General features: G+C 37.4%; 3 protein-coding genes across 3 annotated transcripts; 2 read left to right on the top strand and 1 right to left on the bottom strand.

Moving 5' to 3' along the window:
• The first annotated feature begins 789 nt into the window (after positions 1-789).
• LOC7469631 (ATP-dependent Clp protease proteolytic subunit-related protein 1, chloroplastic) lies at positions 790-5,026 on the top strand. The gene is made up of 9 exons (XM_002313137.4): positions 790-1,173; positions 2,426-2,541; positions 2,711-2,914; positions 3,037-3,141; positions 3,313-3,375; positions 3,593-3,704; positions 4,282-4,343; positions 4,408-4,590; positions 4,671-5,026. Exons 1-9 carry the CDS (start codon positions 927-929, stop codon positions 4,752-4,754), a joined length of 1,176 nt encoding a protein of 391 aa, XP_002313173.1. The 5' UTR covers positions 790-926; the 3' UTR covers positions 4,755-5,026.
• Positions 5,027-11,502: 6,476 nt separating this feature from the next.
• Positions 11,503-16,018, bottom strand: LOC7478734 (mitotic checkpoint protein BUB3.1). The gene is made up of 9 exons (XM_002313872.4): positions 15,747-16,018; positions 15,541-15,671; positions 15,314-15,396; positions 14,225-14,491; positions 13,698-13,773; positions 12,824-12,904; positions 12,092-12,170; positions 11,906-12,006; positions 11,503-11,829 (listed from the first exon to the last, which is right to left on the bottom strand). Exons 1-9 carry the CDS (start codon positions 15,867-15,869, stop codon positions 11,742-11,744), a joined length of 1,029 nt encoding a protein of 342 aa, XP_002313908.2. The 5' UTR covers positions 15,870-16,018; the 3' UTR covers positions 11,503-11,741.
• A 1,422-nt stretch (positions 16,019-17,440) lies between these two features.
• Positions 17,441-22,425, top strand: LOC7469632 (uncharacterized). The gene is made up of 9 exons (XM_002313138.4): positions 17,441-17,745; positions 17,995-18,075; positions 18,660-18,780; positions 18,882-18,976; positions 19,073-19,144; positions 20,871-21,086; positions 21,173-21,281; positions 21,600-21,786; positions 22,050-22,425. The coding sequence occupies exons 1-9, from the start codon at positions 17,722-17,724 to the stop codon at positions 22,135-22,137; spliced, it is 993 nt and encodes a 330-aa protein (XP_002313174.1). The 5' UTR covers positions 17,441-17,721; the 3' UTR covers positions 22,138-22,425.
• Positions 22,426-24,464: the final 2,039 nt, after the last annotated feature.

Genomic DNA, 24,464 nt, shown 5'->3' with positions numbered 1-24,464 from the left:
GACGAGGGAGCTGCAAATGTAATGCATGCCGTTCAGCTGAGGATGCTCCGGTGGTGGCTGAACCAACGGGTCAGGGGCAGTTCAACGTATTAAATCCACCCTACCTTTTGAAATCTGTTAGGCCCAAACCCACTCCACCAATTTCACTTTGGAAGTGCTGTAAATTCTTATTTTGGATGTGTTTTATTTAAAAATATTAAATTAATGTTATTTTTTAGCGTTTTTTAACGTCAAAAATACTAAAAATTATTTTGATATTTTTTAAATAAAATATACTCTTAAAAAATATTAAGCACCAAAATACTAAACACACATAAATATTAAATTCTTGAACCTTTTTTATAGTAAGAAAAAACAAATTGGAGTCTCAAAGGAGGTGAGACAGAAATTTAACAGCGATGATGACCTCCAAAGTTTCTATCTAAACGAAAATCTGGCTAAGTAGCGGTCTCCTTTGTTTTTATTAATCGTTTCTAACGACGAGGAGGACAAGGAAGGCCCATGTAAGCATTGAAATTTGGGAAAGTCAAGGACCAACTTACAAGTTACTCCAAAATTCTTGGAACCGTCACCTGCTAGGCTTTGTTCTAAATTGTGGACCACACAGACCCCTTTTCCAACTCCAATGGTGATTTTGTTGGGTGTTGTGTTTCGATACAACGAAAGTGGGCTGGACCATGGTCCAAGCCCATGAAAAATTATGGGCTAACAAGTAACTAGTAAAGACCGTGGTGTTTGAAATAAGAATCGGGAGTGAAGGGCCCAGAGCAGTGCTTTGTTGTTCTTCCTTAGAACCAGATAAAAACTTCAATTAAGAAAAAGACCCAAAATTCCCAAAAGCACAAAAACCTCAAGCTTCACTATCTCGAAGGCATAGCAAATAGAAATCAAAGAAGAATCACCCCCTCTGTCTGTGCGGGTAATTCATGACTATGGCAACTTCTCTGCTATCTCCACTCGCAGCTCCAAACCCAGAACTGGTATATCCAGCTACCGGGTTGCAACAGAAGTCTTCCTTTCTCCCAAGCGCCAGCCTCTTTTTATTAAGCAATCCGAGAAATCAAAGGGTGCTTCAACAGCAAAGATGCTGCTATTACAAGTCCCCTTCTGCATCTGGGAACCCACTGAATCATATTCCCACTCAGTTTAGAGAAGAAAATCTCAAAGATGGATGTCTGTCTCTCCCTCCCTCTCTAACTCTCTGCTTTGTTATTTGAGTTTCTTATTGTTTGCTCTATTGATTGATTTATACATGCGATTAGTCTTATTTTGATTCTTGAATCATCAATAGCTTTTGGGTTTTGGGTTTTGTTGTGTTTTGTGTTGCCTTTTATTTTTTTATATGATAATTGAGACACGGGCTCTGCTCTTCAACCTTGGCTTAGGTAGTGTTGAATGGAAGAAAGTAAACCCTTTTTTTTTTTTTGTTATAACAACACAGTATACTGGCATGGTACTCATATCATGGCAGGCTTCTAGTTAGGAGGTTAGCAAGGGCCTGTATTGAATTTGTAGTTACGAGGGCCTTTTCAGTTAACATTTTGGTGCTACAAAAAGCATTTCGGATGATACTTTTGAAGAGAAGAAGATGGAGTTGAACTGTGAGAATTATAATTTCAGCAGGCTGGTGGTGGAGGAATTGCAGCATTTTGGAAAAAGTTACTTAAATAATACTAATAGCAGTCTCAAAAAGCCCTTGTGTTATCTTTTGATCAATGTTGTGCGCACCTAGAGAATAGTGGTCAAGCACTTGCTTGATGTTTTGAGGGGTTTGATCTTCTATAGTTGTCTCCCAAGAGTACACATGGTTTGGGGGCTTTATTTTCCCTACCTCAGCTCTCATGTGCTCTTGCTCCCACAGGTTCTCTCTTTTATGAGTCCTTCATATCCTTTGAAGCGACCTAGTGGCTAGTCTGCTACAGGTCACATCAAATCAAGAACCTGCTCTTAAGATAATACCATAGGTGTTTGTTTTTGTTAGAGGTGGTAATTCAGTTGGTTTTTTCCAGTTCAAAGTTTCAACAGTAATCTCCCTTCAGCGATAAGCTTGACAAATCTCAATTGCATTACTATGCAATGAGCTATAGGATAACTTTTCATATTTTCAGAAAGAAATTTAATGTTTTTCAGGTTATGCCGTTAATATGTAGACCGACTTGTTTTGAATGGCATGACGCCAAATTATTCAAGTTGAGACCTTGAATTTCATGCCATTTAACTAGAATCTCCGTGCTTGTTTGGATACTTATCTTTCTTTGGTTTTATGAAATACAAAGTGGACTTTTGTATTAGAATTTGAGAACTGCAACGTTTCTAGTTTCTTTTACTTGTGAATTCCCCAGCAGCTCTGAATTTGTGTGTTCTTCCAGATACATGACAAGCTTCAAATCCTAACTTCCCTTCCTCTTTATCTCATCCTCTGCAGTGATGGAAAATTATAAAAATGTACCTCAATCTCTTTATGGTCTTACTCCTTCACAAATGGACATGTTCATGACTGAAGATAATCCCATTCGTCGTCAGTCAGGGAGTGTCACAGAGGTTCTTTCTTCTTACTCCTTGAAATCATTTTCTAGCTTCAAGATGATCTTATAATTATTAATTGTATAATAATTGTTCTTATTGCTTGCTGAAAGTTGATTTCATCTAAGAGCCTAAATCTTATAGTGGTTATCCTGAGAGATTGTTATGTCCTTACCTTTTCTGACAGCAAAGCATCTCATCTAGAAAGAACTATCTGGATCACGGAGGGATGTATAGTGTATCAGGCATGATGGATCAAGGTCCTTCAAAATATAGTATGAGCGTAAGCATGTACCGTGGAGGGGGCAGAGGATATGGAAGACCTGAATCTGCTCCTCCGGATTTGCCTTCTTTGCTCTTAGATGCTCGGATATGCTACCTTGGAATGCCAGTGAGAAATTATTTATAAATTTCATTACTATCCTCAGTATCAACTAGAATTGTTTATCTATCTTACCATTTTCCTTCTGTCTGACTTGTATCTTCTTTACATGTCCTATCTGTTAACTGCAGATTGTACCAGCTGTCACAGAGCTTCTTGTTGCTCAATTCATGTATTTGGATTATGAAGACCCTTCAAAGCCTATATATCTATATATAAACTCATCTGGGACACAGGTTTGCCCCAGATTGTTTTTATCCTTTTTTCCTTTTCTTTTCTGGCAACATGTATGTGTCGCTTATCTAGATAAGCCATTGATTGACTTGTGTTCTAATGATGCCTGAAATCACATTCATTTGGTTGAATATGTGTAATTATCTTCTCTAACTTGGTTTCTTACTGTTTAGAATGAGAAGATGGAGACTGTTGGATCTGAAACTGAAGCATATGCCATTGCAGACATCATGTCTGTAAGTATCATAATATAAAATATTATCTGCACAAAGCTCATCATAAGATCTTCAATTATTTTGTCACTATATGTTTATGCTATGGAGTAACATCGTATGTTTGTGTTTGTTTGTTGTGTGTGTGCATGTAGGATTTTTATTTTTTTTGTCAATCCTTTCTTCGATTGTTTAATGTGCTTGAAACTTATCCTGTGCATCTCTTTTTATTTGCCTGAAGTACTGCAAATCAACTATCTATACCGTGAATTGTGGCATGGCATATGGTCAAGCAGCAATGCTTCTATCTCTTGGAGCCAAGGGTTATCGCGCTTTACAGCCAAACTCGTCCAGTATGATCCAAACTTCTCTTTACAGTTAAAAAGATTATCTTGACTTGTTTTGAAAAATGAAATTCCTATTTGGAACTATGGAAATATTATATTTCTCTCATTTCTGCATGTCTGTTAAGAATTTAAAATTAGAGATCCTAGGTGCACTTGAATGTGGTTTAAAAATAATTTTTGTTCACAATTTTCAAACTATATGGATGATATGGCTGCTAAGGTGCCATTCTTGAGAAAAAAGATGCATGAGAACAATTGAAGTGATTGATATGGTGAAGTTCTATAACCTAAAATCTTTTGCCAGATGTAGGGAAAGTGGTATAATAGTTATTGGACAGTGTTTATGGGTCAGAGGAACTTGCGGCTTAACCTGATGATCTTACCCCATCCTAGCTGTTTGGAACCTGTAGAAAAGGCTGTACTTATTGCTTTCCTGATCTATTTGATGACCTTGGCATTAGTGACTAGTGCATGCAGCCTGTTGACTGCTCATTCAGACTATAGGGCCATTGATCTGCACCTGTTTCAAGTAAATATAGAGGTTTTGAGCATGAGCTTCTAATAATTTGATTCTGAATTGCAGCAAAATTATACTTGCCTAAAGTCAACCGATCAAGTGGAGCTGCAGTAGATATGTGGATCAAGGTTCTCCCTCCTCCTACCCCACCCCCTTTACTTCCTTTACCCTTTTTAACAATTTTTTTTTCAGGCCAAGGAATTGGATGCGAATACTGAGTATTATATCGAGCTTTTAGCAAAAGGAACTGGGAAACCGAAGGAAGAACTTGTTAAAGACATCCAGCGACCAAAATATCTCAAAGCTCAAGAAGCCATAGATTATGGGATTGCAGACAAGTTACTTAGCTCAAATGATGATGCATTTGAGAAACGGGTAATTTTTTCATTGCATTTGGCTTTTCTTTTGTGTTTGATTTTATGTGCATTCAGTGACAATATGCCTTCAATGTCCAGGATTATGATGCGTTGCTTGCTCAAACAAAAGCCATGAAGGCACAAGCTGCTGGTCCAAGAGCAGCTCCATCAGGATCTAGGTGATGACAAAATACAGTGTAGCCTATCATACAGAGGAAACTATCAAGGTAGGACACTCTTTTGTTGATGGCAGCGCTTGTCACTGTGGCCAGATTGCTCTGGATCCGTATGCTTATCTAAAAAATGTTGTGTACAAAGCGTATCTTGGCCAAGGGCTGTGTTAAAGTTACATTTAACAATAGGCCACTGGTTCATAATAGTAATGTAACGCAAACAAATCCGTATTTGGGTTTTGATCTTCTTTGAACAGTAGATTTTCCCCCCTTTTTCGTCAAGAGATGACTTCTTCTGCGCAGGGCACAAACTTACCAACGACTCGTCTGTAATTTAGAAGCACGGCTGGTGCTGAACTGCTAATTCCAAATCAGCTAATTTGACAGGAAACTGTTTATCAGACCCTGCTTAAGGCTCGCAATGCTGGTTGGCTAGGTCGACTTGTGAGTTGATGGGTTAGATCGGGTTTATTCCAAAACTATATACAATATTATTTTGGGTTTTGTTTTAAAGAAACAACATTGTTTGCAAAAAAAAATGTTAAGAATATATTGTTTTGGATAAAAACTGAAAAATTCTTAGAGTTGATCTTGACAAAGTTTCACCTAGGTTAAGTCAATTAAGTTACGGGTTGACTGTTGAGTTATTATTGGGTCAACTGGTTACCTGGTTTGAAAGGAAACCCGAGCCGGGTTACTGGATAACTATGGTTTAGAAATATTACGTGGTGCAGGTTTGAAAGAGTTAAATTTAATCTCATGGTTTGTGGAGCTTCATTATGATGGCCTTGATTGAGAAGTAAAGGGTTAGGGTAATTTTCTCGATAAAATAAAATAAAATAAAATAAAAGAGGCATTCCTATCCAAGGATGTTTTATGATATTTCAATGTCTTCGTCCGAGTTTCAAGAATGAAAAAAGAGTACTTTTATCATGCATAGCGAATTCTTTATAACAAAATCTTTCGACGAGAGGACAGCACAGAAAGAGACAAATGGCGACCCTGCTGACTAGAGGGCTTCAAAGTAGCCAGTTCATAAAAGTGAGGACGCAGAATCAAATATCAGCTCACAGTCATGGCACAAGCCATAAATATAACATTGCATGTATTTTTATTTAAAAAATATATTTTTTATTTTTTAAAAGCTTGTTTTTAATATCAATACATCAAAATTATCCATATATATATATATATAAATTAATTTTAAACAAAACGAAAATTTTAAAAGCACGAAGCCATGTTCACAAACTTGATACCAAATCCTCGATAGGATGCAAAAGCCTCTCAAAATGCAAATCGCTTTAGTTAGCATTTCGCAATATGTGTCTGCAGCTTTTCCTTTCAAATTTTGAATAATTCTATAACTAAAAATTTCATCAAAAAATATATTTCAATCAAGTGGCATTCACTCAGCTGATTTTTTTGTTTTTTGCGTGACATTTCACCTTGTGGTTTGTTAGGATTTATTGACTTATTGGGAAGATATATGAACTAAGAGCACACAATTTTTTTTAATAAAAAAACTGGAATTATTTTTCTCAATTTAATTCAATGCCTAGATGGTCGGTTTTCTTTGTGATATTTCTTAAAACAATTGAATTGGAATAATATATTCTTAATTTAGGTTATTTTGCGGATAATGTCATAACTTACAGTTTAACATTTTGCGGAGATAAACTCCGCAAAATGTTAAAGTTTAAACATTGATGGACATAACATTTTAATCTATTCTTTTTTTTAAGAAAAGAAATTTCAATATTTTATCTTTTTAATAAATAAAAATTTTACTAGGTTCTTGTTTGGTGCAATAATTGAACCATCATTTAGCTAATTTTTAAATATTTTTTTTATTTTAAATATTTTTTTTGTGTTTCTTGATATAATAAAAATAAATTTTTAAAAATAAAAAATATTATTTTAATATATTTCATGAAAAAATTATCTTAAAAAATAAACTCTACCACCACTGTACCAAATAGCCCCTGAAATGTCTATTAAAGTAACTCTCAAGCACTCAAACCAGACCAACCCACTAAAATGCAAATAGAAATCAGAAATGTGGTCAATATCACGAAGAATAAAGAGATACCGTCTATATCCAAATGAAAATTGATTACACGCCATTTAAAGCTGAGTTGGCGCACACTGCATGGCGGCCTCGGTTTGCCCATCCATCAGAGTGATAACTGATAATTCAATTTCCACCAAGAAACATTCTTGTGGCTCATGTTATAATTTGCTCAGGAATGAAAAACGAAAGTAGCATAGAATTCTCATGCATTTCCTAATAAAATTTGTTGGGGTTTTCCGGCACCTCATGCGCGGACCGGGGGTGTACTGATAGTTGCTCATCGGAGGGTAAAGCACACTGACACAATATTTAACGTGGTTCGGCAAAACCGCCTACATCCACGGGAGAGAGTCCATATTATTTAGAGATAGAGAAAGGATACAATAAATACATGGAGGAGGATCACTCAACTCCCAGCTAACACACTCTGCTGCATATGGCAGCAGGGCTGCTGCCCATGGCAGCAGCTCCTCTTTCTCTCTTCTTCTCGTCACTTCACTCTCACAATTCTCTCAATCTTGCTCTCAAATATAAGCCTCCTTTATATGCATTTCTTAGCAGCCTTCTCCAGCACATCAAGGGGACAATGGGTCCCGAAATCATGCCACTAATTGTGGCATTAGTGATGCTTCCACTAAGCCACAATTAGTGGTGGGGTATTGCCAATAAATGGCAATATCCCAACAATCACCCCCTTTGCCATTTGTGTGGGCAATTGTTTTCTTGCTTCTTCAGCACAAGCTTGCATTCTGCAGTTCTTCCAAGCTTTCATTTTGAGAGCGTCTTCAACACAACATTCCCCTTCGAGCGTATCAACCATGCTCGGTCCAGAATGATTTTTCAAGCCTTACACCAAGGCTTCCAACACCCCCTCAAACAAATATTTCCAAGTGCGACAGTCATTGAGTATTTCAATGTGATCACAAGCTCACCACTCTTCCAAGAGTCTACTCATCCAGGAGTTGCGCCTGCCCTCTGTTCCACCCTAGGAACCACGCCTTACTTCTCCGTGAGTCTCTCGCTCTTAGTCGTAAGAGTCCAGGTAGCTCTCCACCTTTAACCATGGGGGCAGCCCATTAAAGGTTGATCCATATCTGTCTTCATACTCTGAGTATTACAATGCCATTACCGAGCTCACCACCTTGACAAGAGTCAACTCGTTCTCGGAACCTGCGCATGCCCTTCTGCTTCTTCATAGCAGCCGCGTCTTAATGCTCCACAAGTCACACACTTATTGTCCAAGGCAAATGTCTTCTAGCTCATTGATCTTTAGCATGGGGGCAATATCCATGAAAGTCAATCCTGCATTTGTCTCCATACTCATCATAACCACTTCATTGGCTATCCATACACCTGTCCACTTGTATCTAGCCATCACATCGGCTTTGGGGCGTTCTGACCTGGGCTCATATCATGGCCCACACACCTTCTCCTCAGGTGTCTCCGCTCGTCGTCATGCGGCGGTCTGAATTGGGGCTCCTCTAATGGCCCTCACACCTTCTCTAAGGTGTCTTCGCCCGTTGTCATAGGGCGGTCTGAACTGGGGCTCCTCTCATAGCCCTCACACCTTCTCTACGGTGTCTTCGCCCGTTGTCATGGGGCGGTCGCATCCTCCTTCAGCTGAGATGCTTTAAAGTGGCTCCAAAATTCTCTACCACCATGTGCACTTATGAGAGAGATTACTGCCACTGACTACATAGAAAGAGAAAGTTGCGGTATACTTCTCGCAATCCTCCACCTCAATTTCTATGTTTGGAGCTTCTGTGCCTTTCTGCTTGACAGCTCCACCTACACCAATTCTCTTTGGTGTCTTCGCCTTTCATCATAGGCGGTTGCCTTGTATCACAGGCATTTGCACCCCCTCAATTAGGTGCCTCTGCAACAGCTCTCTTTCCATCCTTGCATGCATTGGAAAGGTCTTCGCTTGTTGTCTTTATCAAGAGCATAAGAGACTTCCTGTTATACAAACTTTAACAGTCTCTGCTCTGAGCTTCATCTGGAAACACTTCTTCTCCTTGCACCTGTTGTCTCATTACAGTACCTCGTTGGATCCTACGTGTACTCCTGCACAATCTCCGTGTGCTCTCGTGCAATTTCTGTTCTCCAGATTTTCCCCTATTCCTTGCTTATGTTTGACAGCAGCTCATCCTGTCATAACACCTGTCCAAGTCAAAATAGGGTGCCAATCTTTATCCCCTTGCTGCATTCCTCTTCCATTATCAGGGTCTTCATCAATTCTCCCATCGAGAAATCACAGTCACCGAATCTAACTTCTTTGGAGAAATCACCACTTCATCAGATCCTTGATCATACGGAACCCAACTGTTCCCTTGTGCCGTCGTCCTGCTAGTCTTCAACCGTTTCATTACAAACTGCTATATATACGAAAATAGTACCGTATGGATAATCCTTCCACTAAGCAAGTTCCCAGGAAAGATTGGAGGGGTCACACTGGTCCCGCTTAAAACCCAATCTCCTAGACAGAACTTCTTAGGCCATATCTATCCATCGTACTGTCTTTCCGTATATACAACCATTTGCTAGCTTGTTGCGGCTTTCCTTTACAAGTGATCTGGAATATACTGGTTTAATACATCATTTCTCAACATCTGGCGAGACTACCAGTGCTTAGATTCGTCAAGATTGGTCTTCATCAGTTTCCACTCTACACCTCAAATTGTCCACATAATCGGGTGTCCAGAGTGTCCCAATTTTGCCTTCCTTCACAGCAATTAAAATTCTCCCCACTTAGCAGTTCAACAAATGTAATTGGGTAAACATGTGCACCTTCTTCTTCTTCATCTCCATCGACCACCATGATGACCTTCAGATGCCTCCTGATCGGGCAATCTCTTTTGTTAATTCACCACCGCCATTTTTGGTCTCAAATCTCAACGATCGGATCGTACCATTGCATCCGGAATGATCAAATTAGCTGGAAACAAGTCTGAAATCGTCCAAATCGCATTTCAGACGGCTAAGATTTGATCCAAACAATTCTGGCCTAATGAGCGGCCCAGATTCAATCTCAGATCCGGTTGCACGTAGACTCTGCTGCACAGAATCTTATCCCTCGGCTCGCAGCTCGGCTCGGCTTCCAAACGGCTCGGCTCAACTCGGCTCGGCTAGGCTAGGCTCGTGGCTGATGACGTGGCCGGTGGGTCCAACTGTGCTGACGTGTCTGCTGACTGGACGCTGACATGTCATGATGACTGTACATGCTGACATCTCCATTACATCATGCTGATGTCATTATGGGCCATGCTACTGTACATGATGATGTCACAATTACATCATGCTAATGTCATCCCTGGCATGTCTACTATTCACGCTGACGTCACTTTTACGTCATGCTGATGTCATTCATATCCGGGTCAGTCACATGGGTCGGGTCAACTGGTATTCGGGTCGGGTCAACTCATCCGGGCGAAGAAGACGCGTGGGGCGCGTCTGCGCGCGTGGGCAGACGCCTTGCCGGAGAGTGATGGAGAGTGCGGCCATGTCTGACGTCCGATTTTGACGCCGTTTTCACCAGTGGCTTCGTCTCGGCCTCCTCTACACAGTGGTATGGTCAAAATACAATTTTGACAACTTTCATTTTTGAGCAAAAATCAAACACCCTTTTAAACCATGTGCTCTGATACCAATTGTAAGGACTATGGACACCACCTATCTCCACATTGGTATGATATTGTCCACTTTGGGCCTAAGCCCTCATGGATTTGCTCTTGGGCTATACCCAAAAGGCCTCATACTAATGGAGATATTTGTCCATAGTCCTTAAATTGGTATCAGAGCCAGGCCCCGGAGTTAGCCATGATGGATGAATCCTCGGAATGCCGAACAAAAGGTGGTGGGCCCCCAATCACGATGTAATCCATGGATCAGCTCTATTGGATAGGCGGTGTGCTCCAGATGCTTCATGGACGTGTCCTGATCCCAACACGGTGAAGAGGAGTTGACCTAGAAAGAGCAAAAACTCTCAAGTCAGGTAGTGCTCTCCGGATGCTTCATGGACGTGTTCTGACCCCCAACACGGTGAAGTAGAGAATGAAGAATCCTGGTTGGTAGAGAGTGGACGGATGAATGATCGGTTTGAGGGGAGGCTCGGTGGTCCTTTGTTCGAGGGGAGGATTGTTGGGTATACGACCAAAGTCCCACATTGGCTAGAAATGGGGAGGATCATGGGTATATAAGGATGGACAAATATCTCCATTAGTATGAGGCCTTTTGGGTATAGCCCAAGAGCAAATCCATGAGGGCTTAGGCCCAAAGTGGACAATATCATACCAATGTGGAGATAGGTGGTGTCCATAGTCCTTACAAAATTATAATTAAATAATCAAATATAGAATTTAGATGCAGCAGACTGTATTAGCACATTCATTTATTGGATGAAGGATGAGGTGATTACTAGGGATCTCTATTTAAATGACTATAAATATCGCCAAATCAGTGGCAAAAAAACAAGGCCATATGAACATTAGAAAGCAAAAACCCATTTAAATTTTATCCAGTTCTCTTTACAGATTGTTCCCCTGGTCAATCGAGCCTCCATTTAAAGTGTTTGTGCCGGTGGTCCTATCAGATTGTCACTGATTTCATTTAAACAGAGCTTTCTAGACCTTGCAAAAAAAAAAAAAAAAAACCTCATCCTAAGCTCGTCTTAGCTGCAAGTCTTGCATAATGATAAGAAAGAGTTGCTCGGTCACATTCAGTTGTATATCTAGGAGACTAGATAGACGAATACTTACAGAATCCAAAGTTCTTAGCACAAACCTATATGATCACTTAAAATAATATGAGACAACAGGGACAATCCAACTTGATTCAAGGATTAGTTCACATCAAGTTTGGAGAGCTTCATAGGAAAGAATAAAGCCTAGAAAACCATAAGACACTGCATATCCAAGATACCAGGCTAAGTTATGCTGGGGGGTTGGGGTATGGTTTTGGTTTTGGCTTGACTTCTATTTCATTCACACTTCGTACAAAGATAGCATCTGGCTCATGCCTGCAAAATGAACTTGCAACAATCAGAGCAAACAACATGGAAGAGAGACGGAGAGTGAGATTAGAACAACTCTTACGGTTTATCTCCCTCTTCATATGTGTAACTTGATGCCACAGCCAATAGACTGCCATCTCTGCTAAATGAAAGTGCTGCAATACTTGATGGATACTTTGAGTACTGAAAAGGGTAAAATTACAACAAGAACACGATATAAGCTTTCCACTAGTAAATTAATGCTTTCAGATGTCCAGTGATCATGTACCTGATACAGTCTCTTTTTGTTGTTCCCATCCCATATGTTGATGAAACCATCACAACCTCCAGTTGCAAATGTACCATAGCTGCAAGTTGAGTCTGGAAGTAAGATAAAGTGACCCAACAAATAGTCAAAGAGAAACGAGATGGTAGTATCACCACATGCCAAACAAGATATCAACTTCAGTCATTGTAAGTTCAGAAATGGAGAAACAAATCAGGCTAAAATCTTGATCAAGACATAACTACTTGGATGCTTCAATGAAATTAAGTTAGGCAAAAATAATAGTTATGGACTCCTGGATCTGACAAATGGAAAGAATGCTCCTCTATGAAGAAAAAATTCATCTAATTACTCCATGAGAACTTGTCAGCTTGGAAAAAGTGGTGAATGTCTGCTAATCATTAACAAGAATTTCAAAATTCATAAAAGTTGGGGTTTGATGTTCGTGTCTTATGGCATCATATTGTTGTTCCAGTCCATTTATTCACACAATTTTCATTTAGAGTAACCTTTTGCCAAGTCAAGACTCAAGACCAGCCCAGCCACTAAACAGCAGACGAGTCATTTATCTTGAGCTAGATACAATTGCATTACAAGGACAGGGACTATACAATAGAGAAAGTATTACACGATGAAGATCAACATTTTGGTGAATATATAGAATCTGTCCATCCATCTTATTTTGTCAATCAAAAGTTCATAAATCCAATGTATAGAGAGCATTCAGAAACTTACACAGGATGGAAAGCAATAGCATTTACGGGATAGACAATGTCTCTTCCAGCCTCTGACTTTCGATGACACTTGAATGCATATCTGCATAAAGTTTCAACTTTATCAAAACCATTGAATGAAATACGAAGGATATTATCTCTTAATAATACACGAGTCTGCTTTCATTTTTACATAGTTATACCCTAAGGGCATCCAATTAAATAAACGATGGAGGATTTATCTCCTTAAGATACATGTGCTGCTTTCATTTTTACACAGTTACACTAAGTGCAATTTCATGACTAGATAACTTATACAAATGAGACATGCATATCATCGCCAGATTATGGAGAGACCACATAAAAAATGATAACAAGAAACCACAACTTTTTTGAGAATAGAGAGTACACCCCAGATGAAAGTACAAAAAGTTCATCCCACAGAAGGAGAAATTGTTGCTCTGTCTACCAACTCGTCCATAAACTAGGTCAATAGTGGCATGATACATGGATTAATTATTACATATCCAATGTAGGTTCCATTCACTCTTTATACAAGTTTCATATTGCTATTGACCTAATCCGGGATGAGCTGACAGACTAATTCATCCTCAAAATTTCTCCCACAGAGGAAGAGCTATAGAGGATAACAAAAAGTTCTACTTTATTGTATCACACGGATTTGTTTGAAAACACCCCTTAGTTCCTGAAATTAGCATGCAAGAGGAGCAAAGTATAAACATTTATCATGCAACATTAGAAGTGTTCCACCCAGTTATTTCCTTGGTCATCTAACCGAAAGACATGAAAGTCATATAAATGTAAAAGACGATGAGGGAGAAGAACATAATCAAATTTGCACTATGCTGGATGGTGCAGAGGAAAATGAACCATACTTTTTTGCCTGACTGGCCTCTGAAGAATCAAAAAACTCCATTGCTACTCGCCCTTCAACAGAACTGAGTGCATATCCTGCATCATGTAATTCAAGTGAATAAGAGTCATCCATGAGAGAACTTTAAACCAATAATGCAAGACAAATTCATGACATAGATGGAAATCATCATTGCATATACCAGACACTTTTCCTGCCAATAATATACCACATTGAACTAATTGAAGCCAAGAGGATGCTATTCATGGAAGAGCAGAACATAGAGCTAAGCTATATGAGTATTAGAAGATTCCTTAATCACTTTTCTGTTTAAGTGAATTTCTTGAGATTTAAAGCAAAATACAAGAAAATAGAAATAACCTCATAACACATAAAATTTAAGAAAGCCATTGCACAAGCAAATATAAATGCATTGCAAACAGGGTGACTTTCAATTGAGAGGGAGCCCAAATGACATGATTTCTCCCATCATAAAATATGGCAACAGTGACAGCGAAAACAATGTCAGTTCAGTGTTATGATCAATACCTGTGCCATTGGGGTAGCAACGCACACATCGAGTTTGATATTTCAAAGATGATTCTCTCCTTTGCTCAGGTTGAGACATATTTCGTAGATCATAGACATTGACGTGTCTTCCTGCAGTAGCTACTACTAAACGATTTCCAACAAGAGATAGAGAGTAAACACGCTCAGGTTGCAGATATGTGCCGATGAGGGTGCGCTCTTGCCCACTAGCTCCTCTAGGATCCCAACACTTAAGTGTTTTGTCCCAGCTACCAGTGATTACTTGCCCTGTAGTCAAAGAAAGATGGATAAGCAATTAAAGAGAGGAATACGGCATAATTTTTTAAATAAGGAGAAGGTTGTCCCATTATATTCCATATAATACTCTTTAGAGCCTCATTACAAGTAAATACAGCGAACACAAGCACAAGAGCAGTATGATATCTATTCAGAGCAACTAACATGACAGAAAAGTTGAAAAATAGAAGTTCGATGAGCACATGAGACCAGTAAAAGTTGAAAAATAGAAGTTCGATGAGCACATGAAACCAGTAACCACAAGCCATTTTCTGCTCCTCTTTCTTGTAGTCCTGCCTGTTTGTTCATCTTTAGAGCTTAAAATATTTTCTACGCTTCGACTATGTGTTAATTAGTCATTCTCCACCTTCCCAGTCTATTTTTCTTTGGATTGACTGGTTTAGGCATTTTCAAATGTTACTCTGTTTTACTGCTTCAGGTCTCAATTGTCCATTATTGCACTTGGATTGCGCATTTGCAACCCTGGGGCTTATTACTAAATATACCATTGTTGTTGCTAACAAAAATATCCAAGTCAAAAGCAATAACCAAATAAGCCACACATTTAGTTCGTGCAGATAGACAACATTAAAGCACAACAAATCAAGTTGGACATACATGCAAGTGTCCACAAGATCAACAACGATGAAGCTGAATTTAGAGGCAGATTTTTATCTGACAAGCTCAAGTTATACGCACCAGAACTACTTCACTTTCAAAATTACAAAGCAAACAAAACTAGCATAACCTCCACGGCAATAAAAAAGTACAATATATAAGCAATCAAATGAATCATAATTTAAACACACCTACCTGCAGCATAAGAGTACTCGACACAACGAACATGCGCATCATGCCTTCCCAAAATGTCCTCCTTTTCGTAGTTAAAAACCAACCTAAATCATTAAAATTCAAAAATCTTGACCAGTATAAAAAAGAAAATCCCCAGACACATTCTTCACATAATAAACTACTCGTCAAAGTCAACTCCTAAATCCACACGTTTCGCAATTTAGTGCAATATCCACTTCAACACTAACCGTCGCACGGTGTTGTCGGCGCTGGCACTGAAACCGGAAGAATCGTCGTGGAAGCAGCAATCAAGCACGGCACCACCGTGCATAAACTCTCCTCGCAAAACATTAGTACCCGCGTCGTATAATCTCACAGTCTACGATAACAAAATTAAAAATTGAGTTACAGTAAAATGTTAAGATTGGGAGTGATTTGATTGGTGAGGGTGTACCTTGTCCCATGAGGAGACGAGCAGGTGGTCGCTGTGATTGGAGAATCGGAGGTTCGAGATCCCGTCGGTTGGGGGATTCGAGAGTTCGCGGCCGGAGAATTGTGGCGGGATGACAGCTGTCATCGCGTGATTTTACTGACGGAGATTCAAAAAAGCGCGAGGAAGCCGGTGTTTTGATTGTTAGGGTTTTGAGGGGGAAGAAGGAGATTTGAAAGTGCGAGCAGGGGCAGCCTAAGTATTACTGTTTTTTTTTACAAAAAAAAATAATAATAGGAGAGGGAATTTGAATTTTTAAATTCGAAATGAGATGGCGGCAGCCTAAGTATTACTGATGGGCAGGGTGATGCTCACCGCAGTGTTTCCTCTTGCTTTCTTTCTTTCTTTTTTTTAGCTCATTTTTCATGGTTAATAGATTAATTTAAACGTTTATTTTTTCCTTAAAAGCTCAATCTATAAATTAACCGAGTTGAAGCTTAGCTAGAGGTGTGTTTGGAAATATGGTATTAATTATATTCTTTTAAATTTTAATTTTTTTTATTTAAAATAATATTTTTATATTTTCAGATTGTTTTGATGTGTTGATGTAAAAAATAATTTTAAATAAATAATTTTTTTTTTATTTTAATACATTTCTAAACAAAAAACATTTTGAACCGCCACCAAAATCTCAAACACACCGTTAGTATTGGATTTTGTTGGGCAAACAATTTATTAAAAAAAAACCAATTTTTTTATATTTTTGAATTGTTTTGATGTGGTTATATTAAGATAATTTTTTAAAAATAATAAAAATATTATTTTGATATATTTACAAATAAAAAATACCTTGAAAAGTAACTGCTGTCACACTCCCAAACACCTTGTTGATTTACTCTGTAGTGCATTATTTTTCAAAAAATAATAATTTTTAGGCTATTTTTAGATTTTTTATGTACTGATGTTAAAAATTATTTGAAAAAAATAAAAATAATATTATTTTAATATATTTTAATGTAAAAAACACCTTAAAAATCAATAATTACCACATTAACCGACACTAACTTAACTTATTTACGCTAACAAGTTTGCTAACAAATCCTTTTAAAACCTTGCCAATAAGCTGATATAAAATATTATAAGCTAATTTAAATATTAGACTTGGAGAAAAGAAAAATAACCTTGATAAGATATTTTCATTTTTATCATGTTAATTTTTATGATAGTCATTTACAGGAAGGAAATAATGTTCGCAAGAGGGGTGTCGAAATAAATAAACTACTAGAATGAATTTTAAAATGAGAAAACTAGGAAAGATCATGGATAGAATATATAATAGTCTTGAAAGGTTAAAATGCTTAATTATTACGAAAAGCTAAAATATTCAAGATTCAAATTAAAAACATTCGACACTTTGAGTGTGACCTGTCTCCCAAAATATATTATGGTTTCCACTTTCCACCCCTCATCTTTTATATCACAAACTAAAAAAAATAAAATGTAGGAGCACTATAAATAAATAAATAAATAAATTTTTAAACTATAAAATGTTATTTTATAGGAACTGAGCTGGCCTGCATCAGTTCCTATTGTATGAAGTTAGAGAGATTAAGGGGGCGGAAGAGTACGAGCCCAACGAGCCCATTAATCAATTTTCATCGAGTCAGCTAGAAATATCTCGACCCAAACTCTTAGATCAAGGCCATTCTAACCATCTTTAAAAATAAAAAGAAAAATATTAAAGAGAGAAATGTAAAAACAGAAACGGATCTCCATGGCCAAAATCACGAATCCATAGGGACTCTCTCTTCTTGTTCTCGACATACTTACCAACTAAATTCAATTAACTGAAAAGAGTAAAAAAAAACGAAGAAGAAAAATAGTCTTCATAATTAAGCGTCAGATTTTTATTTATCAATTAGATCTCCCTCTAGCCATTTAGCAAATTCTTTTTGTAAAATTGGAGCTCCCTTCCTAGATTCTCCTCCAGCTCTCTGCAATGGTGGTCTGCAAATGCCGTAAGGTAGGCACTCACCCCTCTCTTATTCGATTGGCGTTGAGTTGTTTGTGATTGATCGATCGATATTTATATTTAGATCTGGTTGTTTCTTAATTTGATATCAAACGCCTACTCTTGGAATCTAATTTCGATCTAGGGTAAATGATTTTGCGTTTCTTCATTTCTTTCTTCCTCGACGCATTCTTCAATGCGTTTTTCATTCTTTGAATTGGAGATTGATTTTTTTTTTTTTTTTTTTTTTTTGGGTTTCAGGCTACAAAGTTATATTGTTTCGTGCACAAGGTTCCCGTTTGCGGGGATTGTATCTGCTTCCCAGAGCATCAAATTTGTGTGGTATTTACATCCAACTTTATAACTAGTCTTTGATTGCTGCATCGTGGTTTGCACTGTGGTTCTCATTCATTTATATTGTACTATCCATGTTTGACATATTAAGGGCATAGAATGAAGGCGAAAAAAGGTTGTGAAATAGGACAAGTAGTTAGAATTCAGCAGATATTAGTTATTAAAAGAGAGGAATTACTGAAGAGTCGATGCGATTAGGGCAGAAGCAGGAACATGTTGATGGCACCAAAGTGACTGCCTACACGGTATCCATTCCTTAAGCTTGAAATTCTGGATGAGATGACAAATCATCTATCCAAAAAGAACAGAAAAAAGAGAGGGATAAATATCAATGTGCCCTTTGAAACTTTTGGCATCCATGTCTTGATTGGAAACTGCCTGAGGTTACAATTTATTAGAATTAGACGTGTTTGTTTGGTTAAAATTCTTCAACATATAATGAAACTAACATTTGTTAGGACTGTGGACATGTGCCTGTATGTATTTGCATATATAATGTAAAAATGTTTCTGTAAAGTTCATTTTGTAAGGCTTACTGGCTCACTCTATACAAATGTTTACATTGATTCTAGGTTCGTACATACTCTGAATGGGTAATAGATGGAGAGTATGATTGGCCTCCGAAATGTTGCTCATGCCAAGCTGTGCTTCAAGAGGGGGATGGTCCTCAAACCACTCGATTGGGTTGCTTGCGTATGAGTCATTGCTGATATAGTTACATGCTTTTAGTTGCAAAATTTTCTTAAACACACAAGATAATATTTGATTTTCCCTTTATTTTGGGGTTATTGTAGATGCTATACACACAAATTGTTTGGTTTCACATATCAAAAGCTTCCCTCCGCATACTGCACCAGCTGGATATGTGTGTCCTTCATGTTCAACACCAGTAAGACAACCCTGAAAGTCATCTCCAGCATTTGTTTACTTTAGTAGTGTTTTCTGTATCCCTGATTTATTTCCATATGGTGCTATGTTGGTGCAGATATGGCCTCCTAAAAGTGTGAAAGACTCTGGATCTCGTCTTCATTCAAAGCTGAAAGAAGCTATAATGCAGGTAATGTTCAAGCTTGGATTTTGGATTACTGTATTCCATCATTAGTGCTTGAATAGTTGCAATCTATCAGGGTATTTGTGTTTTTTGATGCTGCACTGCTGCTTTACTTCATTAATTATCATACCATCTAACTACATAACTTCCATTGTGAATGTAACTTTAGTACACTGTAGGTCTTGCATCGAATATTTGTTATCTATATCTTATATGACTAAATCCTTAGTTTTGCTACCTTTTGGTGGTTATTTTATTTTTCAATTGGTTATCTTTAATTATCCTCGTCTTTCCTTGCTTCATTCTGCCAACTTATGATAGGGTAAAATGAAAAATATGTATCACATGGTCTTGGTCATTTGCACGTGACAAAGGCTTAAATTATGGCGGTTCTATGATAGGGTAAAATGAAAAATATGTATCATATGGTCTGGATCATGTGCACTTGACAAAGGCTTAAATTTTGGTGGTTCAATGCCATGTAATTTGCTTCATTATCATTAAGTTTAATCTGTTAGTTTAGAAATATTATGGAAAAAATTAGGAGGCAAAGAATTTTATGGTACACCTTTAGCCTCATTATTACTAAACTAATGATGTTAAGGCCAATGTGAATGGAACAAATCACATGACACTTAAGTGCCAAATTTTATAACAGTCGCTGAATTGCAATTAGCCCAAGCCCTGAGGTGCATTTTTTGCATGTTACCTAAGATGTATGTGCTAATTGTTGATTTCTTTTCTGTGGAAACTTCATAAATCTGTTCTATATTGAATAGCTTCTAATTGTTAAAAGCTAAGATCCCTGGGGGTAAAGCAATACTAATAACGCAAAGGTAATCACGTTGCAAATTTGCTTCCTTGTCTAGGGAGTTTTAAGCCAACTCGACTACTGCTCTCTCTCCCTCTCTCACACATGCATTTCTCACACCACATGCACAGACAGAGGGTCATGACATATGAGTTGCATGGTCATGGAAGGCGGATTATCCTCCTGGTATGCCAACTGTTTGGATTGGGTGATTTTAGGCTATGTGAGATTGCTGGTGGAGTTTAATTTCTTGAGGACGGATAGTTTTTTCATGTCCATCTTCTAATATTTGTAGATTTGTTCTTGCAAAATGTTGACCAGTGAATCCTCAAAAAGGTGTATACCCTAGCATTTTAGTGCCTTCTTAGTAGCAATTAGACTGATATATTCCCCTGGTGAGAGATCTTTTCAGCTGTGTTGGATTTTGAACCATGGTGTTGCGAATTGCATGAATGAATGATTTAGTTTAATACGAGCTCTGATGTGATAGGCTACAGTTAAAAGTTGCTGATATGATGACTGACAAACAGTTTAATATGGGTGTTGGGTGCTGGGTGCTTGATGGCTCATAGACTTTGCAATTAGACAGAATCCCAATGCGAAAGATCTTTGCTGTGTCTTGTATTTGAACCATGGTTTTCTGCATTGTATGAATGAGGATTTTAATTTAACAGATATGATAGAAATTTCCTTTTTTCCTCCTGTATTTTTGTGCTTATCTTTATCATGTTAGTTATTATTTGGTTAAAAGAAGGAAGGCTTCACCTTTTGCACTTTAATGGGGAAAATTCTTTGGCATCCATTTTCTTTTAAATTGTACCTAGCTGAAGAATACTTGAAACAGGGGCTGAAGTTATGGTCTTCTTTCTTGTGTTGTTGAGTTAAGTAGGATTTTAATAACTTATCTTTGCAAAAATGCAGACAGGTTTGGAAAAGAACTTGTTTGGAAACCATCCAATTTCATTGCCGGCACCACCTCCTGCATTCACCTCAGATCCTTTGGTTGCCATTTCTTCGTCACCCTCAGTGACAAGTGAAACTGGAACAGGGCCTTCTAAAATTTCTGTGTCGGATATTAAGGAGATTGAGAGCCCCAGTTCTGTGGTGAATTACATGAAAAACTCAAGTACTGGCATTGTAAGCATTTTTTCTTCCTTTTTTTCCCACTCAAAACAATTTGTTTGCTGACTTCAATTTCTTGTATGTTTCGTAATGCAAACCAGCCTGTTGCTACAACACGAAAGGTTGGCGTACAAGTTGAGCGGCAAAATTCTGAACTTTCATACTTTGCAGATGATGAAGATGGGAACCATAAAAAGTACAGTCGAAGGGGTGAGTATAAATTTGCCTATATGTGAAGTTTAGTTCAAATCATATGATGAAGGTTGCTGGACTTTTTACAAGACCATTATCTGCGAGCCTACTTTCACCTTTTATAATCTTATCCTGCTCACTACACTAATCATTCCAAATAGTTTATTTATTTTTGTGAGCAGTTGATCAGAAGTTTTTAAAACAGAAACACAGCATCATTAGCGAATCAGAACTCTTTGATATGCTGATACTGATTCTTTTGAAATCAGTTTTCTTAGGTTCTATAATTTTCTCTGGTTTTATATACCATCTCAATTTCAACTATTTTCATTGCAGGTCCATTTCGTCACAAGTTCCTCAGAGCTTTGCTTCCTTTCTGGTCTAGTGCATTACCAACTTTACCAGTTACTGCACCTCCACGTAAAGATGCACTAAATGCAGATGATGCTTCAGAAGGTCGTACAAGGAATCAAAAACATTCAAGGATGGATCCAAGAAAAATCCTCCTCATGATAGCAATCATGTAATTTTCAGCCCTCCTTTTTTGGACCAGTGTATTATATTTTGCTGATAGGGTGACAAAATTTGTTGATTTGGTAAAGGCTTCCAAATTTGAAGGGTGTGGTTTTTGTCCTATATATAAGCAGTTATCTCGAATTGATTTACTGCTAACCAGAACAATGAGCCCAAATTTCAGAACATGACACAAAAGACTATTTTCTACAGCGCAAGCACACACTATGATAGCTGTCTTCACTAATGCAAGTGTGTTGTGATCTTTTGCAGGGCTTGTATGGCAACTATGGGCATACTGTATTACAGAATTGCACAACGGGGTTTTGGAGAGGAGCAGCCAGGTGATGAGAAGCAGTGATGCATGTAAGGTTATGATGGAACAGGATAATGATACATTGTACCCTTGGATGCATGCCGGCTGGTCAGTGGTGCTTTTGCCGCTTCCCATTTTGTATGGCTGCACTGATGCATGCACCTGTTACTTGTGTTTGAGTGAATGTAAAAAGATCTTTCTCTGGGTTATTCATAGTCGAGTTGGAGAATCAGGTTAAAGGATAGATGTTTTCGTTTAAATTGGCCTGTTTTTTGTAATTCTCTAATGTTTAGTTAATAAGACTTGGAGAAATACCAGTTGAAAGGTTCATGAGCTAGGCCTTCTTCCCCTTTTACCTTTTCTTTTACCTGTTTAGTCCATTTCTGGTCATCCCGCAGTGTTGGTTGGATTTGTGAAGGAGCTCAGCTTAACTCCATGGACCAGGAAAATTGTCACTCTCATGTATGTTTTGTGGTCTACAATAGCTTTCGAGTTAAAAGCATGGTCACTAAATTATTTTATTTCTGGATGTAAAGCACAATCACATTTCTAAACATGCTTAATGCTCTTCAAAACTGTTTCCTGTCATTGGCATCAACAAAACCGGAATAGACCCTACCCTGAAATTCTTTCTGAGACCCTATTGGGTTGGTAAAATTGAGGTTATCTGATCTTTGTTTCTACTTGTAGTGCGTGACTTATCTCGTCATGGAAATTCCCTTGCTTCCTACTCGAAGGTGGCGCGTTATCTGATTTAGTGGAAGAGATGGAAGCACCAAGATTACACACAGGTGCTCCTCTGCATTGTAGTTCATTAGCGGCCCATGCATTTTGACTTCAGCTTTTGTTTACCGGCAAGGACCACTAGCCCGTCCCATATCCTCATTATATAGCCCATCACTGCCCGCCGTGCCCTCTTCTCAATATTTAGCATTGTTATTCTCTCTCTCTCTCTCTCTATTTTTTTATAGAGAATTTCAGAAGTATAATTTGCAAACAATCCAACATTAGAAAACCTTTGATTAGAAGCAAACTAAATATCAAAAAATTGGGTTTAAGCAAATATTGAGGGAGTCGAAAGCACAGGTCAAGTTCTCCAATCCATTGACCTTACAAAAAGAAAGCACTGGAAAACAAGTGGTATAAATCGAGGAACAAGTCCATTACATAAACTCACTTCGTATCTTAAGAATTAGAAAGGTGTATCTTGCAGTTTGTAGTTTGTCAATGGGCTATCTAATTAAACTTTAAATAGTGTCTTTGCTAATGTCAAAACAATGAAATGTATAAGGGTAACTTGAATAACCAATTACGAGAAAATAATAAAAAAATTTAATTAAAAAACCAAACTAAAAAAAATTGAATTAACCAATTAAACAAAAAAAAAAATTCAATTCGGTTCGGTTTTAAAAATTTAAACCTAAAGAAATGGACCTAACTGAACTGATAAAAATTTAAGCATAAATATTAAGGTTTTTTTGAACTATAAAGGTTAAATCAAACCCAACAGCCGCTCCCCACCCACAATATCTCTGTCTCTTGTCTCTTCATAGTCCACAAATATAATTTTTAACCCTAAGTCAACGCCAAAAAGGGCAACCGCCACCCCTTTTCAAGATTTCTCTCAAATCTCAATCTTCCTGTCTCTGTTCTCTTTAGAAATATGAAGTTCTAACTCCAAATCAAAGCTAAAACTAAAAGCAGCAACCTTAATCGTTTATCCTTTTCTTTTAAGTTGTAAGTTCTTTCCTCTTTGTGTTATATATTTATTAATGTGTATCGACTAATTTCTTTGTTTAATTCCTTCTATGTTTGTTGAATAGTTTCTTTGTCTAATTTCTAGCTTTTGCCTAAAAAAAATCTAAAAAGATTAAATCGGTTTTTCTCAGTTTTTCTTTTTAATTAATTGATTTTGAATTTTAAAAAATCAATTTAGTTATTTTTTTTACTTTTATATTAATTTTTATAACAACTCGCGGAATGAATAGTATCTTTTTTTAAACGATTCTAAATTACATTTTAATTAAATCGTAATTGCATTAATTTTTATCACTCGCAGTTATTGTAACATGAAACAATCAGCTAGCCTGTTTTATAATAATTAATATCACGAATTTGAAATTCTATAGATTATATACTAAATAATTCATAACTTTGAGTTAACATATACAATTATTGTGTTTATAATGTTGGCCTATTATTTCAGAATAGAAAAGATGAAATTAAACAGTAAAAATAAATTTCATTTAGAAAATGATTGTCTCTTGACAAGAACATGGACTTGAAATTTTAACAATTTCAAATCCTGACATTTCTCGAGATTTCAAGTTTTCTTGTGTTGGTCTTCCAATCATGAATTCTATCCTTAAGCA

The sequence above is a fragment of the Populus trichocarpa genome, chromosome 9 (genome assembly GCF_000002775.5).
Source record: "Populus trichocarpa isolate Nisqually-1 chromosome 9, P.trichocarpa_v4.1, whole genome shotgun sequence".
Taxonomy (NCBI): domain Eukaryota; kingdom Viridiplantae; phylum Streptophyta; class Magnoliopsida; order Malpighiales; family Salicaceae; genus Populus; species Populus trichocarpa.
The sequence above is the reverse complement of the archived record's forward strand: the minus strand, read 5'-3'. Positions and strand labels throughout refer to the sequence as shown.